At 37.0% G+C, this 22,905-nt stretch overlaps 1 protein-coding gene across 3 annotated transcripts in view; it reads left to right on the top strand.

The window, feature by feature from the left end:
* Window positions 1–18,619, top strand: part of LOC136832182 (brefeldin A-inhibited guanine nucleotide-exchange protein 3) — a 101,056-nt gene extending 82,437 nt beyond the window's left edge. For all 3 annotated transcript variants that reach the window (XM_067092943.1, XM_067092942.1, XM_067092944.1), the window contains 7 exons: window positions 634–751; window positions 2,712–2,793; window positions 5,096–5,242; window positions 8,175–8,434; window positions 8,847–9,850; window positions 10,373–10,578; window positions 17,462–18,619. In XM_067092943.1, the coding sequence (XP_066949044.1) occupies window positions 634–751; window positions 2,712–2,793; window positions 5,096–5,242; window positions 8,175–8,434; window positions 8,847–9,850; window positions 10,373–10,578; window positions 17,462–17,680 (2,036 nt within the window). In that variant the 3' untranslated portion in view covers window positions 17,681–18,619. The remainder of the gene's footprint in view (window positions 1–633; window positions 752–2,711; window positions 2,794–5,095; window positions 5,243–8,174; window positions 8,435–8,846; window positions 9,851–10,372; window positions 10,579–17,461) is intronic.
* The last annotated feature ends 4,286 nt before the right edge of the window (window positions 18,620–22,905 follow it).

Genomic DNA, 22,905 nt, shown 5'->3' with positions numbered 1-22,905 from the left:
ATTCTTCCATCACTTTTGGCAGTTTTTGGTTGACCTGGCAAGTGGTGTTGTAAATTTCATTTTTAAATATAAAAATTAGCTCTGCTGCAAAATTGCAAAATTTTATTCATATACAAAATACAGTAGCATTCAGATAAATTTTAGTTAAAATTTGTTGTTATCAGTTGCCATCTCAGTGAGAGATTCTTATTCCATTGAAGCAAAAGCTGTGGATGAAAGTATAGTATAGAAGACATGTCATAAAAAAAAGGAGTTTCCTTTGCAAATATGTATGTCAGACATTTGAACTTTCAGCACCAACAATTTAGGAATTAATTACTTAAGAGTAACTTAAAGAGGAGACAATGATGAATCTGAAAACCTTTTTTAAGAAAACTTTTAGTTTACAGTGTTGGCTTTAATGAGCTAATTTTCCCTTTTAGATAAATACTGCATCTGATCAAAGGTTTACAGTAAATGATAATTATTTACTGATGTGTGCAATTCGCTGTATTTCTTGAATTATTTAGATTAACTTTTTAGAAAAATACATATTACTGTAAATTTTATTACTTTTATTTCATAAAAAATACTCCATACATTAAGCTACATTACTAGCTATTGACACAATCTGTTCCATTTTGTTATTTCTAGGTGTTTTAGCTGAAAATTCAAGTGCACTATTGATGTTGCAGCAGTGTCTTCTAGTTTTAGTGGAATGTATTACTCATTCCAGTGAAACAATTTCAAGGCTGGGTTGTGCATGCATCAGGTAAGGATATTTGTATATTTCAGCGTGAGGGTAATGATCACTTGTAAGCTGATCAAGACTTTTCTTCTCTACTCTAGATTTATTATTTGAAAGTTAGAAGAGGGTGTCATTTTCATATTTCCTTTCTGAAAGCTCATTGATAAATTCAGTTAGTTCGTAAATAAAACAAAGTTAGTCTAGTTTTTGAGCATTGTGGTTAACATGTAGCAATAAAGTTTTCTATCAGCTTAATTTCTTTGCACGATATAAAAGTTTATAATAAAGAAAGATCTTAAATCTTCTTTCTTTGAGAAAGTGACATTGAAATACATTAAATAAATTTTATATCCCTCATACATATTGTGCAAATTCCTTTTTTACTAAGTTTAGGCTACAGTAACAAAACAGCTGACAACCTTCCTTCCCAAAACCCCAATATTTTATCAAAAACATCTGTTCACTGCTATTTGTACACAAGAAAATGCTTGTGAAATTGATGTTATATTTTTGTCATTGATTTTGGATCCATTTTAACAACCAGCAATGGAGAGTTTTTTATTTCCCTTATTTTCTGTCAGCTGATGTAATTGTTTGTTGTTATTGAGAATATGCACTCTCCTACATGTAAATAAACATTTCATCTGTAAATTGGCTATCATATGTTAGAAGAAAATTATCTTAAAAGTTACTTTTTTTTTTATTGATTTTGGGGTTATTTAAACAATGAAAAACTGAGAGTTCTTTTTCTTAGTTTTTATTTCCATTGTTTTTGTCAGCTGGTCTTGCTGCTTACCACTACCAAGAATATAAGCACACATCGCTCTCATACATATGTAGACACATTTATTTTAAATTAGCTTGGAGTAAAAGTCAGAAGACAACCAACAGTTGAGTGGAAAAAAAAATTATCTTTTGCTTTGAAATTATGGAACAGCTGGCTTACATTGACAAGGAGTAACTATACACATTGCTGACAAATTTGAAATTCTAAATAATGGACATGGACAATTGTATCTTAGAAAGTTCATAAGTTGGAAGTTCATATGTAGAGGACCACCATAGATGAGCTTGATAGGTTCCATAGTCGTATTTTTATGATGTAATATTTTTAAGTTCATGTTTTAGTGTCTGATGAATACTGTGTATATTCAAATATCAACTGATTTTCTAAGACTAGTTTTTAGACTAATTTCTTGGAGTTGCATTCATATGCAAAATACAATGAATGTGTGTGTGCATGTGTGTTTGGGGTGTCTTGTTTTACCTTCATTGCAAAAGGCTTGGCTAGGTTATATTTTGAAACAAACCAGTATGTCATGATTCATACATCAAGTATGCAGCATAGCATATTGTAAATATTATATAATATATTGAACTTTTTGCAATAATTTTTTCATAAAGTTTTGTTTGGTACAAACAGCTGAGAATATTCTTGATAGCTAAAATGATGACAAAAGATAAAAAAGAAAAACAAGTGAGGCCATTTGCATCTGGATTCTTGATATACACATTAGGACAGCATATTTTGTAATTTCTTCTCTTGATTATGCCACTTTAACACATTGCTTTTACCTGTATTAAAAAGTTTAGCAGCTTTTACTGTTCATTTCTTGTGTTGCAGTTTCATTCTACAGTACACCTTAAATTTAGCTGTGGACCATCTGACTGGCTTTTTCTTTTTTGTGTTTATTAGTACAAAGGAAATTTAAATGTCCTAAGCATCTTTTCTAATCTTGAGATGCCATAAATGTTACCTACAGCCTACAGTCTTTTCATGTAGTATGTGTGTATATTTTAGTTTTTATATAAATGTACTGTACTTATCTTCAGGTGCTGTAGTTAATGTATCAAGATATTTAAAAGGCCAGAGGTGTATTAAACATATTCATATTCTTCTTTATGTGAACTGAGCTTTGAAAATTTTCCTCAGGGAAATGTGCAATGCATAAAAGTTTTTAACCTTGAATATGGTCTCTTTCAGACATGTCATCAATAGCTGTGGAGAACACTTGCCTCCCAAATTTTGGAATGCAGTTGTGTGTGGTTTACATCGCAGTTGTCAGGTAATAATTTATTTTTTGCTTCAGTAACATATGCTTTTTTGTTTTGTAAAAGAGTTTGATAGTATTAAATTTCTTTTAGGTTTATCTCAAGAAAGCTATTAAAAAAAAAGATAAAAAAAAATTGCATCATAAACAGCTAAAAAAATTAAAAACTATAAAAATAAGATAAAAAAATTGCATCATAAACAGCAAAAAAAAAAAAATATTTCCATTCAGAAATAGTTTGATTAATACTGTACAGTATTGCTATACAGTGCAACCTCTTAAATCCAGCACTCTGTAGTCCGGCAGTTCCCACGTTCTGGCACTTTTTTAATCAGCCGCCATTAGTTCTTGAGCTGCTGTGAGGGCTGCACCACATGTTTCAGTTATTAGATTTTTTTGGATTTCGGAACTAAAGCTTGCTCTGTAAATACACAAGCACAGCTTATTTCAAACAAAAATATTCTGTGAAACTCAAAAGTATACAGCATACAAAAGGACTGCAGTTTGCCTATATATAATCGTGTATCATGCAATCATTAAAATTTTGTCTGAAAACATGATTTCGTCATATACATCGTGTATAGTGCGAGAAGTATTTTTGGTAGATTACCCTAGACTAGGCTTTCTGTGCCTGTCTCAGTTTCAGTAGATACCATTGATAATGCATATTATATCTGAGTTAGCTTTTAGCTAATACATAAATAGGCCCAGAAGCAAAAGTTCATTAGGTTGAATGGAAATCTTCATACATTAAATAAGGGTTACCAGCCTTGTGACTTGTCTACGAATTCATTATTGTTTCTTATAATTAACAACCACTTACTACTGGTGGAAGACACTGGAATAAACAAGAGCAAGTACTGTACTAACATGAACAATCGAATCAAGAAACAGCTGTTTGCTGATGTCAGTTACCGTAACTAACACACGTTCATTAAAGGTTGCGTTACAGTTGTCAGCTTGTTAAATATTTGCTAATTTTCAATGGTGACTTCCATAAATATAGATAAAATAAATATTTATTCCATAAATAAAACAAGTTTTGACGTAGGAAAACCTATTTTTGGTAGCTGCTGTGAGTCCATAAGACAGACCAACCAATTACAAAGAATTCTCTTATAGTTTGTCTTGGCCAGAATGGTACATGTTGGCACAGTGATAGAATATAAAGGACTCAGGACAGGAGGGTTCTGTCTCCTATCCTACAGCGACTGCTTCAGCTCTCTCTATGTCCCACTTGCACAGATGTGACAAAAGCATATGTCAGCCATCTTCCTCATTACATACCAGGTCTGTGCAAGATAAATGTTCACCCCAATCCCATGCCTTTTCATCAGCAAAAGTGGGTGGGTTTGAGGACTCTCAGTGGCTACCAAAAAAAGGGTTTGGCAATAAAGAACAAGAAACAACACATGAACTAATATATGTATATGTATTGATCTGCAATAATAACAAAGCACTGTATAGTACTATATGGCAATTTATTTCTTTGAGATTCTCCTTGAAATAGTATATTTTACCTCATAGCAGGCATGGCTTTTTATTTTCAATTTCCAATTCACTTTGCCGTGATGAAAATCTGTCCTCTGCTTTTTCTCTTATCCAGAACCCAATTGCTTAGTAGTATTCTACTCAAGTTATTCTAGGTATCTTTACTTAAATTTGTTTCATAAATAGGGTTTTTATTTTCTGTAATTTTAACACCTTCACCAAAAACTCTTGAGCCTGACCTCTGTGAGGGCATCTGGCACAAAATTCTTCTGTTGTCAACATCTCTAATTTTTTGCTCTTACTATAATTCAGCTGATATTTAGAACTTTTGTTTTACTTCCCAACCACTATACTTCTTATCCATGAGTGTTTCCTTGAAAGGAGAGTAGTCATCATACTTCGACAAACACAAACAAAATTGCTAAAGAAAATAGACTTTGCTGCTAGGTTCCAGGATGTGATAGGGTCACACCAAAGGTAAAGATTGATGAAACTATTCAATACACTGGCGAACAACAAGCAACTGTCCTTTGTATCTCCATACCAACTTGTCAGCAAAGCAGTTAGAAGGCCTAATTATTTGTAGATATAAACTTGAAAAGGGTATATAGAGGATTATATATTTTGCCATAATGTCACTATTCTGAAATATTTTCCTTCATTTTTGCTATGTCATTTTTATTTATTATAATGTAAAGAAGAGGATTTTTATCGCATTTTTATTATTTGGAAATACTTTTAAAATCAATGTTAACATAAGGGGTACTGTTGTGTAAATAAAGATGGATTACAATGTTTCCTTAACACTAATTTTTTTTTATTCCAGGTTGCTTTATATCCATTATATCAGTTGATGAACCTCTTTCATCCAGATTCCCCAAACTTTTATGGGGATGTTGGTCAGGTTAAAGTGGCAGCAAGAAGAGATTGCACAGGAAAGGACAGTGACAGATTAAGGCAGCTGTCTCACCAAGTTAGTTCACATTATTTTATATTTACTAGCTTTCAATTCATTATGATTGTGAGTTAATATTTGTTTGCATTAGCTACAGAATTGTTTACCCACTGACACAAGAAAGGAGGAGCTGTTTTCTTTGAAATAAGGAAGTTGATACTGAAAGTTAATGTTACAGCACTTTCATCATTTTGTCATTTCCAATTGCAGTATGCACACTGACCATTGCTGGTCTCACTTCTCCCATTGCAGATTTAATGAGTATAATTTCATGTGCAATGGTGAACAACTTCAGCCCCTTATGATATTCAGATTAGAACTGGCATCAGTTGCTCTTGAGATGCAGTCACACACCGGGTGCTTCATTTTGGAGATTATACCTTGGCCAAGAGACGGCAGCAAATGTAGTTTAGGAGTTCAAAATATGGGGATTTTTATCTTTGTATTTAATGCATTGGACTTAGAAAGGTAGCATTTCTCTTCCAAGTACTTCCTGACTTCAAAAATGAAGTAAGGTGAAGCCATTCCCTAAAGAAAACCCCATGACCCACACTATCCAATTATGTTCTTGAGGCCACTTGGGTTTTTGGCACAGTATACAACACCAGGCTTAATTACCACATACTGTAAAGGCAGTCCCCAGTTTACAGCAGGGGTTCCATTCCCGGCGGCACGCCTTAATCCGAAAACCACTGTAACCTGAAGCATCATAATTATAATGGGAATAAATAGCACTTACAACGGCGTAAGTCCGGGTAACAGCGCCATAAAGCGGGTAGCGGCGCCGTAAGTAAGACCAGATTGACGTAGTACCAACAGATTCTGTCCATCCATACCTTGAATCCTTTAATCTGCCTTGAACTTTTGTATATGTATGTTTGAGTCAGCACCCTCTTCCGGAAGGACAGTCCTATCTTGTCACAATACTTGAGAGAAGAGTCCTTTCTCCTCAGTCAGTCTTCTAATCCTTCCAGAAATCTTGCAGCAGCATCCTCATTGACAAATGCATATTTTCCCATTACCTGTATTATTTTTATATTTTTGAGCCCTTATCTGTCATGGAATCTGTGGAACCATCCTTCCCCTTGCCTAAATGAATTTCAAGACTATTTTTACCAAACATGTGTCTCTCACTAAGGATACAACTTTGACAGCACAGGGCAGTACAAATTCCTTTTTCTCTTTGAATAATTCCCAGTACTGTATGAATGATTTAATTTTTTAACCTTCAAGCCACTTCTGAGACTTAGATTCTCAATGTATTTCACTTAATGCAATGACTTGACAGGTTATCTTGGATTGGCTAGATTTTCCTGCATCAGAATTCTGCTTTTTGAAGCCATATTAACCAACCACATAAGAGCACCATACAAAAAGGCAATATCTCAAGAGCACATTAAACACACGAAAAGACAACTTACTTGTCTGAGATAGTGGTCAGTGCAACAGATTTGAAATTAAGCATTTCAGACTCCTGGAATTTTTATTTTGATATTGAGTATTCTACAATTTCTCATAACTGAATTCACATATAAGATGGGTTATCTGTATTTGTTTTATTTTTTTGTGTCTAGGCCCTGGCCAATGAAATGTGTCTCAACTGAGAAAACATAGGACTTAGGCTTCGTCCACATGATCGAGCTTTGTTCGACGAACTTTGTCCTATGTGACATCAGAAGCGGAGAAACAGTGGGCAAAGTCGGAAGTTTGCCTGCTTCTGACGTCACACCGGACAAAGTTCATCAAACAAAGCTCGATCGTCTGGACATAGCCTTAGGTACCACCTCAGGCCGACTTATGTCTAAAATCCATGTCCTTCATTGATATGAATACCCAAGAGGTTTACCTTCAGTGTAATGGTAAGAAAAGTAGTAAAATATCTTGTCATTTTGAGTACTGTATATCAAACTGTGGATAAATGTGAACAAAGACCATTTGGTAACCTGTCAGTGAAAAAGAAGGCTGGTTGGATATCCAAGAGAACTATATCCAAATTTTTCATAGAGGCAGCCTCCTCTTGCTGTAAGAAGAGGTATTCTACCTCCTGCTAAGATCTCATTTTCCCTTCTGATCCTCGCAAAAGGTCAGTAATTATTCTTATTTGTCACTGAAGGAAAATAAATGTGAGACAGATGACCATGAGAAAATTCTTGCCAGGTTGCTTGCTCTCTCTGCCTTAAGCTACATTTGATAGTTTTCACTGGAAAATATTTTCACCAAGGATTGAGTAGGTTATTAGGTAGTAGCTTATTTTAAAGTGACTTAAGATTCAGTGGTAAACAAGGCCTTGGCTTCCCTTAAACAATGTAGCTTGCAGGATCTCTCTTTTCACATTCATTGTTCCTTCTCATTTAGAAATAAAAGAAACAAGAGAGAAAAAATTATGGAGGGAAACACTGTTTCTGTATTTTATAACAGAATAGTCTCCTATGATGTACATCCAAAACAGATTATTGTCCATTATAGATATATAGGAGCAGGTTGAAAACTGAAGGAAAGCCCTAATAATTTATTCTTCATGGTAATTACACTTTCCAGTTCACATCTATTCCTACTGAGTAGACTGGGAAAAATTTAGTACATACTGGTAATCACTTGAACTTTAGTGGAAGTTAATCCTTGACATTGAAAAATATTTTTGCAAACCAATAAAACTAATTACAGTAATGACATTTAAGATTAAGTTTAAGCAACCTGTTACTTACAGAATCACACTAGAAGCTAGACATTTATCGAGAATTGCTTTTCATTATTTTGTCATTTTAAATATCGTTAATCACTTGAAGATTACTGAAAGTTGATCTTTCATCTTGAAAAATAGTTTTATAAAACAATAAAATTATTTAATGACATTTAAGATAAAGTTTAAGCTACTTGTTATTATAGAATCCCACTAGAAACCAGACATTTATTGAGAATTGTTTTTTATTATTTTGCCATTTTTCATCAGGTATTCCTCTTGGATACACAGAGAAGTGGAATATCTTCTACAGTTGACAATCCAGATGCCGAGGATCGTTCGTTCATTTTCTTGCTGTATCCAGAAGACCAAGGACCTGCTAAAATTACAAGATACTGTGACCTTCCAGAAGAAGGAGAGCCTGTACGGGTACCTTTCCGCACATTGGTGGTTGGTCTTTTAGCACATCAAATCCTCTTACAAACACTGGGAACACTGCTAGTCCAAGGGTCTCCACATATTATACCAAGGTATTCATAATGCTTATTTTATATGTATTGAATCTTTGTTTTCCCCTTTGCATTTTTACTTTTGGAAGTCTCTGATTTAATTTGCTCTAAAATAATTTGTACATTTCAACTTTGAGTTAATGGGTTAGCAGTAATTTACATTTTGTATATCAATATTACTGATATTTTTGCTACTCAAATAACTCTTGACTTTAAGGGAACGTTATTTGCTGAGAAAGTAAAACTGTATTATGTTTAAAATCTTGTACAGTACTGGTGAATCATATTACAGCAACAATATGATAATCAAAGTGGAACATTCGTAGTACTGTACATTGCTTTTTTATGATAGTTTCTTAAGAAATTAACTTATTTTGAAGAGGATGTTGAAAAAACAAGTATATTATTTTATAAATAAAATATTTTATTTCAGCTTGGCTAATGTGCTTCTGCAAGGTGTAAACTTCTCAAATCATGAAAATGATGAGGGACACATTGCTGAGTGTGAAGGGAAGGTGCCAGGATTCTTGCGTTACATGACTCCTGAACAGATTCAGATAATTTTGGATGCCTTGCAACTATCTTACACAGCAGCAGTTGAATTTGATCGTCGTCCAGGACTGAAATTTTTTATTCAGAAGGTAGCTCAGGCAGAAAGGGCAGCGAATTTATACAAGCAAGCAGGTGCAAGTTGGACCTTAAGAATGGTAACACTGTTTGACCTGACTTTATCTCAGGTAAAGCATGGATTAGGTTTAGATGAAGTTAAGAATGTCCTTGAAAAGGAAATGAGAGCTAAAAATACACTCAAAGAAGAACAACCAGATGATCAATCACTGGAAAAACCATTAGATGGTGAAATCACACCAGTGCAGGAAAAACCTGAACGACCAAGGAAGTTACTGAAAGATGACACTATGCAGTATATTCATTTGCTGAAAGACTCATTTACAGAATTATGCAATGTTTACTTAGATCTCGTTATTGACCGAGATGGTCACTACTCAGCTGTTGATAAGATCAACGATCAGCCTATATTTTTCCTTACAGTACAACCTGACGAATTTCCAACAGGACATCGCAAAAGTCTCGAACAGTGGACAAAGAGTTTAGAGGAATTCAATGAACAGTATATGAAAGGAAAAAGGAAAGACTCTGAAACTGAAGACAAGGACTCTCTGTCAGGCACTATGACTATTGGTGCCAGTCATGATATTGTAGATCCTGCTACAATTACAAAGAAAACTGAGGGACCATTTAGCATACAGCCTGAAAGACACAAGGAATCTCACACTAGCTGGTCAACTAAAGAAGAAGAAGCCTATGAATCTAGGCCATTCACTTTAGCAGATCTAGCACAAGAGTACAGTTCTGATTCTGAAGACTCAGAAATATTAGAATATGCAGAAGGAGATTCTGGTGTTGCCAGCTTGGCTGGTAAGTATTGTTATTATTCTGTTTCTGTGACTAGAATGTCTTATAAGAAGAATGTTGTTTAACTGGTGTTCACGTAATCCATTTTATTCTAGAAAATACAAGCAGTTTTTAAAGTTTATCCACCTGCAATTAGATTCAGACTAAGCTGATATATGATTTAAAAGACTGTTCATAGTAGTCTTTTTATCCTACTGAGAAACTCTTAAACCTTAGCATATAATTTGATACATGTTGATTTTATTTTTATAAGCATTTGAGGTATTTTTGTGCTATTATAAAAGAATACTAATAATACTAATCAAAACAGTACTTGTCATAAAAATATAGAGATGTAGTATAAATTTATTTTTCACTTTTAATTTAGGACAGGAAACCCGTTGTAATTTAAATTTCATAGTTTGTTTACTTCAGAAACTCAAATCATTAGGAGCATTATAGTCTTTGCCAAAATCTATTAATGAAATTATATTTTTGATGCTTCTCTGCAAGTAAATATGATGAAAATTTGGCTTTTATTTTCAGGGGGTCAGCAGAGTGTGTATAGAGTTGTCACTGAACGAGAAATAGCTAGTTTAATGACCGATTATAGACGTAGGAAAAACCAGCACTCCTTGCCATCAATGCATCGAGAGAAAAGAACAAATCCATTCTTGGAAAAGAAAGCTACTAGACCCATTGAGCCTGTACCTCCTGAAATCGAAGAGCAAAGGACAAATAGTCTCATGAAGGTTAGTTTCCATTGATACCACCCAGTCTTCTTTTTTCGGTTATTCAAGCTAAATTTGTTCCTGCTGCTTGTGAAATTTGATTTTAATTCAGTGAATGAATACTGTATACAGGAGTACATAAACTGTGAGAATAATTTTGATCATAAAAATACTGTAATGGTTAGTATAGTATCTCAGATGCCACAGTGATGAAACTGAAATATTTTCTTACACAAGCATAAACTCTTTTTTTTATTGTGCTATTATTCACTGGCAGATAGTGAACTCTACTTTTTGTGTTACCATGCAAGGATTACAGGTAAAATGAGTGACCTGACATTTTTCGGATTATTCCATGAATTCTCTCTCAACAGCAAGTCCTTTCATAAATGATGCTCCTGTGGTACAGTTAAGACATACACTTTAAGAGGTGCTAAATAATGAGCAGGAGAAAAGGACGCAGGCAGTTTATATAGCGGCGGACTTACGTCACACAGAGGAATACAATAGAATCTTGGTGACCTGAGGTCAATTACTGTCGACAATAATTACAATGGATAAATACAGGTCGAGTTAAAAGAAAATGGACAATGGCTGATCTAACAATGTTCTAATACATGTGCAAAAGAGACATAATAAGTTGGTAACAGGTACAAATTAACATAGATAAGCGTGGTTGATTCAGTATGGCAGATCCTGCTTGACCCGCTCTTATAGGAGCGGTATAGAAAACGGGTTGTTCATCGTAGAAGACCAGCATAGCAGAGACTTTACAAATACTCTTCCCCCCAAGACATGGGTAACGTCTGCTTAGTCCAGGTATCTGCTGGGATGTTGGAGAGTGCCATGGCTCGGCAAAGTGAGCTGGGGGCCGTGCTGTGAGTGGCAGCGGCTGGTTGCTTTCAGGGGCAGCCCCATGCCCATCCTTTGAGGTGGCACGGCTGTGGAGGCGACTACTCTCGAGGAGGGCGCTGCGTGGTGCCGTCTGCTGTTTCCTCCAGGAGGGCGGGTTTGAGGCGGTCGATCGACACCCAGTCGTCCTCCCCGTGCAGGGCAAGGCGGAAGGCTTTGTTGTTCCTCTCAAGCACGCGGAAGGGCCCCCTGTAGGGCTTGCTTAGTGGGGGGCGGACGGCGTCGTCCCTGATGAAGATGTGGATGGCGGAGGACAAGCCAGGAGGCGTGGAGGTGGTAGACCTGTCGGTGTACGTCCACTGGCAGGGGGCAAACTTCTCGACTATGTCGCGGAGCCTCGGAACTGACGGGTTGTGCCGATCTTCCGTGACAAGTTCACCCAGGACTACGAGGGGCTCCCTGTAGATTTTCTCCGCTGCGGACGGGTCACCGTTGGCTCCGGGGGCGGTTCTCAGCCCAAGGAGGACCCAAGGCAGCTGGTACTTCCAATCCTCGGCGGTGCAGCGAGCCATGAGGGACACCTTCAGGGACCTGTGGAATCTCTCCTCCAATCCGTTGGCTGCGGGGTTGTAGGCGGTGGTGGTGTGGTGAGAGGTCCCCAGCAGGTGTGCCAGGGCAGACCACATCTCGGACAAGGAGGCTGGGCCCCTGTTGGTGGTTATGTGATCCGGGACGCCGAACCGGCTGATCCAGCTGGAGAGGAGGGCCTCGGCGCACACGCTAGCAGTGGCCTCCTGCATGGGCATCGCTTCAGGCCACCTGGTTGAGCGGTTGATGATCGTCAGGAGATATCTGGCCCCACCTGACGGGGGAAGAGGGCCTACGACGTTGATGTGTATGTGACCAAACTGCCTCCCCGGCTGGGGAAACTTGCCTACCCCGGACATGGTGTGACGCCCAATCTTGCTGGTTTGGCACCGGATACACTTGTCTCGCCCAGGTCCGCGCGTCCTTCCGCATCCCATACCAGACGAACTTCTCCATCAGCAGCTTGGCTGTCATCCTGCCGGAGGGGTGGGACAGCCCGTGGATGACATCGAATACCAGACGGCGGCAGCGTGAGGCAGGCACCAGAGGGCGAGGCTGGCTGGTGCTGATGTTGCACAGGAGTTTTGGTCCCCTGGGGGCAAGGGCCATGTCCTTCCACTTTAGGGACGTGATGGTGGTGCGGTAGGCTGGGGTCTCTGGGTCGACGGTCTGCTCCTGGGCGAGGTCCTCGTAGTTGATCCCGAGCTGCACTGCGTTGAGCTCGATTCTGGAGAGGGCGTCTGCTACAGGGTTCTTCCTGCTGGGGAGGTACTTGATTGAGCAGGTGAACTCCGTGATGGCCGCGAGGTGCTGCTGCTGCCTGGAAGACCATGGGTTCCCTTGCTTGGTGAAGGCGTGGACCAGCGGCTGGTGGTCCATCCAGATTGTGAAGGGCGTGCCCTCCAGGAGGAACTTGAAGTACCGTACCACCCGATACACTGCTGCGCAGAGTTCCCTGTCAAAGGTACTGTAGCGGGCCTCCGCGGGGTTGAACTTTTTGCTGAAGAAGGTGATGGGCTGGGGACCGCCAGCGACAATCTGCTCCAGGATGGCCCCGCAGGCGACGTTGCTGGCATCCATCGTCAGTTGGAGGGGGGCATTGGGGTCCTGGTGGGCAAGGGCAGCCTTCGTCAGGGAGAAGGCCTGCTCCTGGCTGGGTCCCCACACTAAGGAGTTCGGTTGGCCCTTCAGGATTTCCGTCAGGGGGGCCATGGTGTGTGCGATCCCGGGGATGAACCTCCTGTAGTAATTGACCATCCCGAGGAATTCCTGGACGGCCTTGACGGAGGTAGGGGTGGGGAACCTGGTGATGGCTGCGACCTTTGGTGCGAGCGGGGGGATGCCATTCAGGGATATCTCGTGGCCTAGGAAGTCAGCTTTTTCAACGCCGAAGGTGCACTTGTCGAATCTGACAGCGAGGCCATTCTCCTGCAGGCGCTGCAGGACTGACCGGATGTGCCACAGGTGCTCTTTGGGGGACCTGGAAAAAATTAGAATATCGTCCACGTAGCATATGCAGAAGTTCAGATCCCCTAGGATGCTGTCCATCAGCCTCTGGAAAGTTGCCCCCGCATTCCTCAGGCCGAAGGTGGAGAAGGCGAAGATGTAGGACCCGAAAGGTGTGATGATGGCGGTTTTCAGGATATCCTCTGGAGCAACTGGTACCTGGAAGTAAGATTTTAAAAGGTCTAATTTAGAGAATATTTTGGCCCCGTGAAAGGAGGCCGTGAGATCTTGAATGTTTGGCAGAGGGTAATGATCAGGTTCAGTTGCGAGGTTGAGCCACCTGTAGTCGCCGCAGGGTCTCCAGGAACCATCTGGTTTCTGCACCATGTGGAGGGGAGAGGCCTACGGGCTGGAGGCCATTCTGCATATGCCCATCCGCTCCATCTCAGCGAAAGCGTCCTTGGCCTCCTGAAGGCGCCGAGGGGGAAGCCTCCGGAACTTTGCGTGTGCTGGGGGACAAAGCTGTTCTTTGCTTTTCTAATCACCCTTCTAAGCATTATCTCTTGGAGGTCCAGTATATTAGCAGAATAAAAACTAATTCTGTAAGAAGACAACTAGATACACGTATTGTAATTAGAAGATGTAAGAAACATCAAGATAATAATCCATACAAGCACAAAAATTACTAAAGATGGCCACCACTGCTATAGAAGTATACTGTGTTGAAAACATATGTAGTGTCTGCTAAATTTAGAAAGGAAGTACTTACAGGAAGGATTTCATCTTGGAAGTTCTATGTCTCGGGTAGTAACAGCAGTACTACTTTAAGGCAAATATAGTAGAGATAACACAAAATTAATTTTAGTTTTACTGTTCTAAAAATATTTTCCATCAAATAAAAAATATAATGGAACTAACTGTGATATTTTAAATTCTACAACAGTTGAAAACATAAAAAAAAAAAATCACTATATGTAGAAGAATTAGAAAATACTTTCTCAAGTCATGGCTCAGCTCTAGGAAGATATTATCTCTTTTGAAATAAGAAAACACCTGGCACCACTTTTCATACTTGTTACAGTTTGACAGTCACCTTTGGCTATAAAACATTTCCAAAAGACCCGAACAAAAACAATATTTATAGACTTACCTTCTTAACCAGCTGTTGATTGTATAAGGTTCTTGAATAAATTATCAATACTGTACCAGGTCATGATGTGGTACAGTATATGCAAAAGTCTGAAATAATAATTCCATCTCAGTTGGATCTTGAAACAACATACAGTATCAGCAACAATTCAGAACACCTTATCAGGGGAGATTTTGAAGTAAACTAATCACCTCAGCAAAATTCTTTGGTATTCAGAAAGCATTTTTCACCACAAACATACTCAGATCTCAAATTATTGTATACAGTACTGTAAATGATAATCACTGTCAGTTACCAATACAGTACTCATAAAAAGCTTCCAACTGATTATATACTTTCCAAGTACGTATATATAATATTCCAAAACATAAAACTGGAAAATATGTAGCACACTATGCCTAGCTTTGCCATACGTATTCATCAGATCTGTGATATGCCAACAAATCCTTAACTACAACTGATTCATGGATTTCATGTCTCTGCTGAGAAAATATAGGCAATTATGTTCTATAATGCCAGATGGGGAAAACCTACAAGGTCAAACTCAAAATGAGAGAGAAAGTAATACCCATCATCAAACAGTCAGTTTCAAAGGTATAACATTAGATACATATGTAAACAGAAAAGTTCATGTTCCCTGTATAAAAGGTAAATGCAAAAATACTTTCGATACAGTGATAAAACTTTTTGTACAACCTGGGAAGCAGATGCATCAACATTACTGTTGACATGAAAAGCAAGTGTATCATCCAGACTACAGAAGTCGAAATGCAGTACAGTAAACCCCCTGTATTCGCGTTCTCACGATTCGTGGACTTATGCATTCGCAGATTTCTCTGTGGAACATATCTGCACATTATTCACGGAAAATTTGCGGTAGTTTTCACTGAGAAATATTAACTAATTACTGTACTTTCATATTGTTTTCATGACTAAATGCACTTTTTGTGATAAAACTATTAAAATACTCATACCAGGTATAAGTATTTTTAGAGGGTTTTTCTTGTGTTTAAATTATCAAAATAGGCAGTTCTAAGTGTTTTTGGAGGGGTTTTAAGTATTTGCGGATTTTAGCTATTCGCAGGGGTGTGGTACGCATCCCCTACGAATACAGGGGGTGTACTGTATGTGGACCAGCACCTGACTTGACATTTAAAAACTCATATCTTTTCAAAATGAAGAACTAAGAATTTTTGTTGGCACTTTTAAATCATCACCAGATAATCAGATACAAATGCATCACTACAGGTTTGAAGCAGTGAACTCCTACTGCCTCAACACCGTGACCTAGTTAACTAGATGAAGCAAGTGATTCTCCCACAAAAAAGGTGTTTGAATAGATAACTTTCAAAATGAAGAACTAAGAATGTTTATTGACAATTTTAAATCATCTCCAAATACATCACTACAGGTTTAAAGTAGTGAACTCTACTGTCCCAACATCATGATTCTCCCACAAAAAAGGTGTTTGAATAGATAACACTTTTGTTAATATATATCCTCCATGCTTCCCTTGAGCAAATCATCTTGATGATTAAAATATGAGGATCAGATTTCATCCAGATGTTGAACTGTCTCCTCCTGGGACTATCCATTAGGTCAGAACCTGTATGCATTTGTATTATTTGTCCTAAAAAATATGTATGCACTCCTGAACATCATAAACAAAACAAAACAGAATATTTAAGAAATTAAGGTCTGCACTTCAATTTATACTGATGATTCCAGATTACCTAACAGGCATAGAATTTGCTGCATTTTTCATAGCAGAACTTAAGTACTGTATAAAAAATTCAATGCTTAGGTTTATTAAAAATATTGCGAACAAAATCACAAAAGGACCAAAAGAGAATGGCAAATAAAGACCACAAAAATGACAGACCAAGCCCCATGCTGCCAATCCATGTTCCATCTCAAGGCACTTCATATACTGTACAGTACTGGAAATAAACCCCATCATTAACACTTGGCACCAAACACTGAAGTAAGAGAGAGCACCAGATGTCATCATCCTACCTGAGCAGTCTGTCATTCCATTCACACCAGAAAGGGGTACCCAAACCAACATTCTCTGCCAGCCAAAAAAAACCACAACACTAAAGGGACCAGACGTCACAGCATCATCTTTTGACCAGTCAAAATTCAGCCAACCTGCCAACTGTACACCACCTGCTTGTTATTTATACCGCACCTGTATACGTAACATGCATCTTGATTCATTCCTTTTTTTTGTAACTCTCAGTACAGTAGATGGCCATCAGAACGTGAGTTGAAATGTCAGAGGAGATAAAACTACAACAGCAAAATATCTTTACATGACCTTAGGACTAATATACCAGCTACATACTGATAAGGTGGTTATATGATACATAGAGACACTGTATAAATGAAATGCAGTAGAAACTAGTATTTTTAATTCTTCTGCCTTCAGAGAATGTCTCTTTTCCAATAATAAACTTACTGCTGGTAAAACTACCAAAGGTGATTGGTGGTTACTAGCTTTGAACTTTAAGTGTTACATTACATAACCTACAGATAATTCAATAGTAACAATTTATAATTGCAAAACAAACATGAAGATGTCTTACTGCATTGCATTTAATGTTTTGATATCATCCAGATAATACAATAGTAACATCATTTGTAATTGCAAAACAAGCATGAAGATGTCTTACTGCATTGCATTTAATGTTTTGATATCATCAACATGTATAATAATGTTCATAGAAATATTCACACTAGTGCACATTTCTCACATAAGAGAAACAATTACTTGGTGATTGTTAGTTGGAGAAATTGTAATCTGCAACTCATCAAATATTTTATATCATGAAAATTGTATTTATCTTATTTTCCTTTTCCAAACAGGATAGTGAAGCCCACTTAAAAGTATGGACAGAGATGGTTGTCACTGTATTTGATCTCATAAGCCAGTTAAGTGATTCTGAACTGCAACCATTGCTGCCACTCTTGTTTCCTACTATGCGTTCTTTGACTGCACATGCCCATGATCCCCACTTGCGACAAGTTGTTGCTGAACTTCTAACACGGGTGGCTACGCTTTATGGTTTTAGTCCAGCGGAATGAAAATTTTATAGACATATAGAGATATATATATGAAAATTTATTTTGAACTTGACTTGATAATATTTATAACTTATATATGAAAAACTAAGTAGTTTTGGTATATTTAAAAGTGGTTTTGACAACCTGTAGCTAATATTTGATCTAATTCTTGTATTTTCCTCATGTTCCCTGTAATATACTACTGTAATATTCATTCTTTCCTCTAGTCAATAGTACTTAAAACTGAAAGGCATTTCATTCAAGATGTTCAAAATATTTACCACAATAGATTGTGCCTCTAATGCTGTGGGAGAATGACCTCTGTTTTACCAAAATCCAGCCACAAATGCTACAACAGGTTCTAACAGTGTTGGATATTGTTATTAATTTTATACAGGTCAGCCATCACTAATCTGGCAATCATTAATCTGGTTCCATCACTAATCCAGGACCAATTTCAGCTACCTCAATTTCAAATTTTCCAGGTCACCGCACCAACCTGCTGCTGCTGTTTGTTGGTGCTACTTGTGTGTGTGCATATGTTTCCTAAGTACATGATTGCGTTTTTCTTTTGGGTTGTAAAAAATTAGCAAATGCAGTAAAAATATAAATGAGAATAGTATAAAATATAAATAAGAAAATTATGAGTAACAACACAAAAGAAAACCTGTAAGGAGTTCTCCAATGACAGCGAATGAGTTTGTAAGTACATATGCTACTTGCAGAATTGCATTTATCTTTTGGGTTGTAAAAACAGAGAGTGAGAAAGTATAGTAAAAATATAAATGAGAATACAGTAGCGTAAAATATAAATTAAAAAAATCATAAACGTAACAGTACGAGCCAAAATAAGCTGTAGCAAGTTCTCTGATGCCAGTGAACGAGTTTGTGCATTCATATGTACCCTACGCACATGAATTCGTTTACCTTTTGGGTTTTAAAAATATTTTTTTGAGAAAATACAATGAAAATATAAATGAGAATACTGTAAATTAAAATATGAATTTAAAAAATCATAAGCGTAATACCATGAACCAAAACGGGTTGTAGCAACTTCTCTGATGCCAGTGAATGAGTTTGTGCATTCATACGTTCAATTGTATTTATCTTTTGGGTTGTAAAAATGTTAAAAAATGAGAAAATACAGTAAAAATACAAATGAGAATAGCATGAAATATAAATACAAAAATCACAAGTGTAAGAACACAAACCAAAACAACCTGTAGCAAGTACTCCAATGCCAGTGAATGAGTTTGTGCATTCATACATACCTATGTACACAACTCTGATTATCTTTTGGATTCTAAAAATTAAAAATATTAGAAAATACAGTAAAAATATAAATGATTACAGCATGAAATATAAATAGTATGTAACATCATAAGCATAACAACACCAACCAAAAACAAGCTGTAGCAAGTTCTCCAATGCCAGTGAATGAGTTTGTGCATTCGTACGTTACGCTAGGCACACGATTGCATTTATCTTTTGGGTTGTAAAGATAAAATGAGAAAATGCAGTAAAAATATAAATGTGAACAGCATAAAATATAAATAAAAACATCATAAGCGTAACAACATCGACCAAAAAACGAGTTGTAGCAAGTTCTCTGATGCCAGCGAATGAGTTTGTGCATTCTTACATACCTATGCATTATTACATTATTACATTTATCTATTGGGTTGTAAAAATAAAAATTAGAAAATACAGCAAAAATATCAATGAAAATAGCGTAAAATATGCACACAAAAAATCCAAGATGTAATGGAAATCCTGACAGCCCTTCACCTAAAATGTAAATGTGCTTAGTTCCAAACTCCAGCTCTTCACCTAGGAAGAGGCAGTGATGGAACTTTCTTGTGTAAGTAAACAGAATTACCTGTACCATTTATTTTGCCTGTGCTTTATTAGAATTTCACTGGATCTTCATTTAATATTTCTTTCCTCCTTATTAACCAACATGTACTGATTGACTGAGTAGTGTACTGTATTTTAAAGGTAGGATGAAGTGGTTAACTGTAGGGTTAGTGTATTCTAACCTAACCAGTCTGAAATCCAGAAAATCACTAATCTGGCACCCTGCAGGTCTCAGTGATGCCAGATCAGTGATGGTCGACCTGTACTGTATTGTATTTATATGGTTATCTGTATTGTATTTACAGTATATGGTTATTTAGTCCTAAAAATTCAAGGCTTCCAGACCTCTTCATTATCCGTGGCTTTTGTTATATTTTGTTGATTGATCAAGCCACCAAGTTAAAAATTTAATTATCTGGTGATGAATACCTTTATCATGTTGATAAATACCTTTATCACGTAATTAATATTTAGTGCATATTGTAGAAGCTGTCAAATTCATATGCAAAAATCAGTCTGGAACCACCTAGAAAAAACACTAGCTGTTGCCATTGATAAGTACAAAACCGTCAGCAGATTTTTCTGACATTTTACATACAGCTGGTTCTTCCCCTACAGCTCAAGATGCAATGTGAACATATATGTTGTACTATTTACTGTGTTAGATTTAAGTCAAAAGGCTGAGTTTTGTGGATGAAGAGATTTGTTTTCTCTAGATAATTATTAGTGTTTTGATTTGCAACTTAAAAAGTTTTGTGAAATACTGTAAACAATAAATCATGTTTCTCTAGGCAATTATCAGTGTTGTGATCTGCAAATTTTAGCAAAATACTGTACGAAATGAAAGACAAGAGAAAATTTCAAGTACTGTATTGTATTGAGGTTTGCTTGTTAATGATGATAGTGTCCAGTAAATTAAGTAATTTTACAAAGGTATTAAAAATATTGCAAACAAAAAAGTTCTAAAATTATGAAAGCTGTTTAATATTAATTGCTATATTATTTTGGCAGATTATCTATTTCCCCTAAGTACATGCTTTTCTAACTTTCTTCATATTAAAGTATTGACCTTTATAATTTGAATTAATAACTGCATGGTTTAAGTTTCTGATAATAATATATCAGGTTTGGGTGCGTTTATTTGTTCTAAATATATTTCTTATTGGGAGGTAAGTAGGCACAGTAGTAGATCCTCGACTTACGGCGGGTGATCTGTTCCAGTGCTGTGCTGCAAGTTAATTTCCACCTTAAGTCGGTGTTTCACCATTATTGCGCTTTAATGGCGCTGTAATTTGATGTTGCATCAAGTTACAGTGCCATAAGCTCCATTAACTTGATGCCTATTCTTGCTGTTAGCGCCGTCAGCTGCACTGTAACTTGATGCAACATCAAGTTACAGCACTGTAAAACGTCATTAACGGAGCTTAAAAAGCGCCGAAAGATCAAACCTGCCACAAGTCGGTGATGCACTGTAATTAGTTTCCACAAGCAAAATTATTTATTGGTTTATCATAAATATATGTTTGTTCAGCACCATATAAAAAACAAACTATGTCAGGATTGTATTTTAATAATTTTTCATGTATCTTGTATAACTGAGCATAATTATTGATTTTATGCTCGAAGCTTTCCTATTTGAATATCCATTTCCTTTGCCCTGAATAGGAGAAATTCTTGTAGTCAAAATTGTGTGTGAGTTTGCTTAGTTAAAATCGTGTGTGTATGTTTGCTAGGAAGCAAACACTCAACTTTTAATACCAAAGTCATCTAGGGAAGTGGGAGGAAGTGCTTAGACAGGAAAATGTGGGTACCAAATCTAAAGACTACTTAACTATAACTTACGTGGGGTCTACTATATTTTGATCCAGATTCCCTAAAAGAATGTCAGGGGCCCTATGTAGTTGTTGACAGATCATAGTTTCTCTTAAACCCCAATGACAAGATGAAACTGATAGATAGTGTTTCCATGTCAGAGTGCATGAGGCCAACAATAAGTAAAGCAGATTGGGAGGAAGCTCCCAAAGTATGAACAGCTGCCTTCTTGTGCTGGTGAGAATAGTCCAGCAAAAGACTGTTTACACAACCAAGCTGGAGACGGTGGTCAACAGGATGTCAACACATATAGTGAAAAATGTTTAGCCTACTAATCAAATCTTAATAACATGCAGCTTTTGACATGTTGCACGAAATCAAGTGAAAGATATTTCTCAGGACATAGTATTTTCCCAATTTATGAGCCGAGAAAAAAATTGTTGCACCACTTGGACATGGAAAGATTATTCTGCAAAAAATAATTTCTGTGCCTTATCAAAAAGGGCAGTCTCTCCAAACAACTGTGTAAAAGCCAAATGAATTAAAATTAATTTGGAAACTAGACAGTGGAAGTGATTCCAAGAAGAATACTGTATTGTCTTTTCATCAGCTTCATTACTAACATGATTCTTGTTGCTCATCTGATCCCTCCCTTGAAAAGAGCTTGCATCTTCACATTTTAATGACAATTCCCAGCTCACAGGATTACAACAGAACATCAGTATTCCAAACTGGTACAGGGATGTAGCTAACTTCAGAGGTACATGACTGGATGTGGAAGCCTTTTCAAAGTCTGGACTGCATTGGATGCTGGCAGATTAAGCTACTTCTTACATCCTGTCATTAATTAAAAGCCAGGAACAAAGAGGGAAATAACTTCCACTAAAGTTGTTCCCTGAGCCTTCATGAAAACCAGGATGTACCAAAAAGGTTTGTAGCTTAAGTCACTTCACAAGATTTTACTAGCAATAGATACTGTATTTATCCATAAGGAATATGCAAAGATGCTGGCATCACTGAGGAAGACTAGGAAAAGATGCTGGTGTCACTATGGAGGAGATGAACACCAGTGAAGGCTGTTTGTCCATGAGGGTGATTCTCTGGCAAGACTATTCGATTGCTAATATTGTTTGGCCATTACCTGAATTCATTTTATAAGGTGTGAAAAGTTAATGATTCCTGAAACTTGGAACAGCTGAAATATAAAAATGTTAAATTTTAAGCTTTCCCTGACTACTCTTGATGTCAAGATTTTCTTTCAATCACTATATAATTGGTAAGATTATGTAAATCCACAAGATTTTGCCACTAATGCAGTATTTGTATTATCAGTGATACAGTAATAATGATGCTGTAAAGTTACAAAAATAAACTATAACAAAATTAGTGCTTTTTGTTTTATGTCAATTCCCATAAAATGACAACCCCAGCCCTCATTTTTTGTCAACTTATAGCATTCTCTTAAAAATAACTTAAATACTGTAAATGCCTTCCATTGGGTTTCTATAATTAGATTATCTTAGGCCTTTTCCCCTTTATCTGTTTTATCAATTACTGCAGCAATAAATAGTTGGTCA

The sequence above is a fragment of the Macrobrachium rosenbergii genome, chromosome 49 (assembly GCF_040412425.1).
Source record: "Macrobrachium rosenbergii isolate ZJJX-2024 chromosome 49, ASM4041242v1, whole genome shotgun sequence".
In the NCBI taxonomy this organism is placed as follows: Eukaryota; Metazoa; Arthropoda; class Malacostraca; order Decapoda; family Palaemonidae; genus Macrobrachium; species Macrobrachium rosenbergii.
Note: the sequence above shows the minus strand (reverse complement) of the source record. Positions and strands in the feature narration are given on the sequence as shown.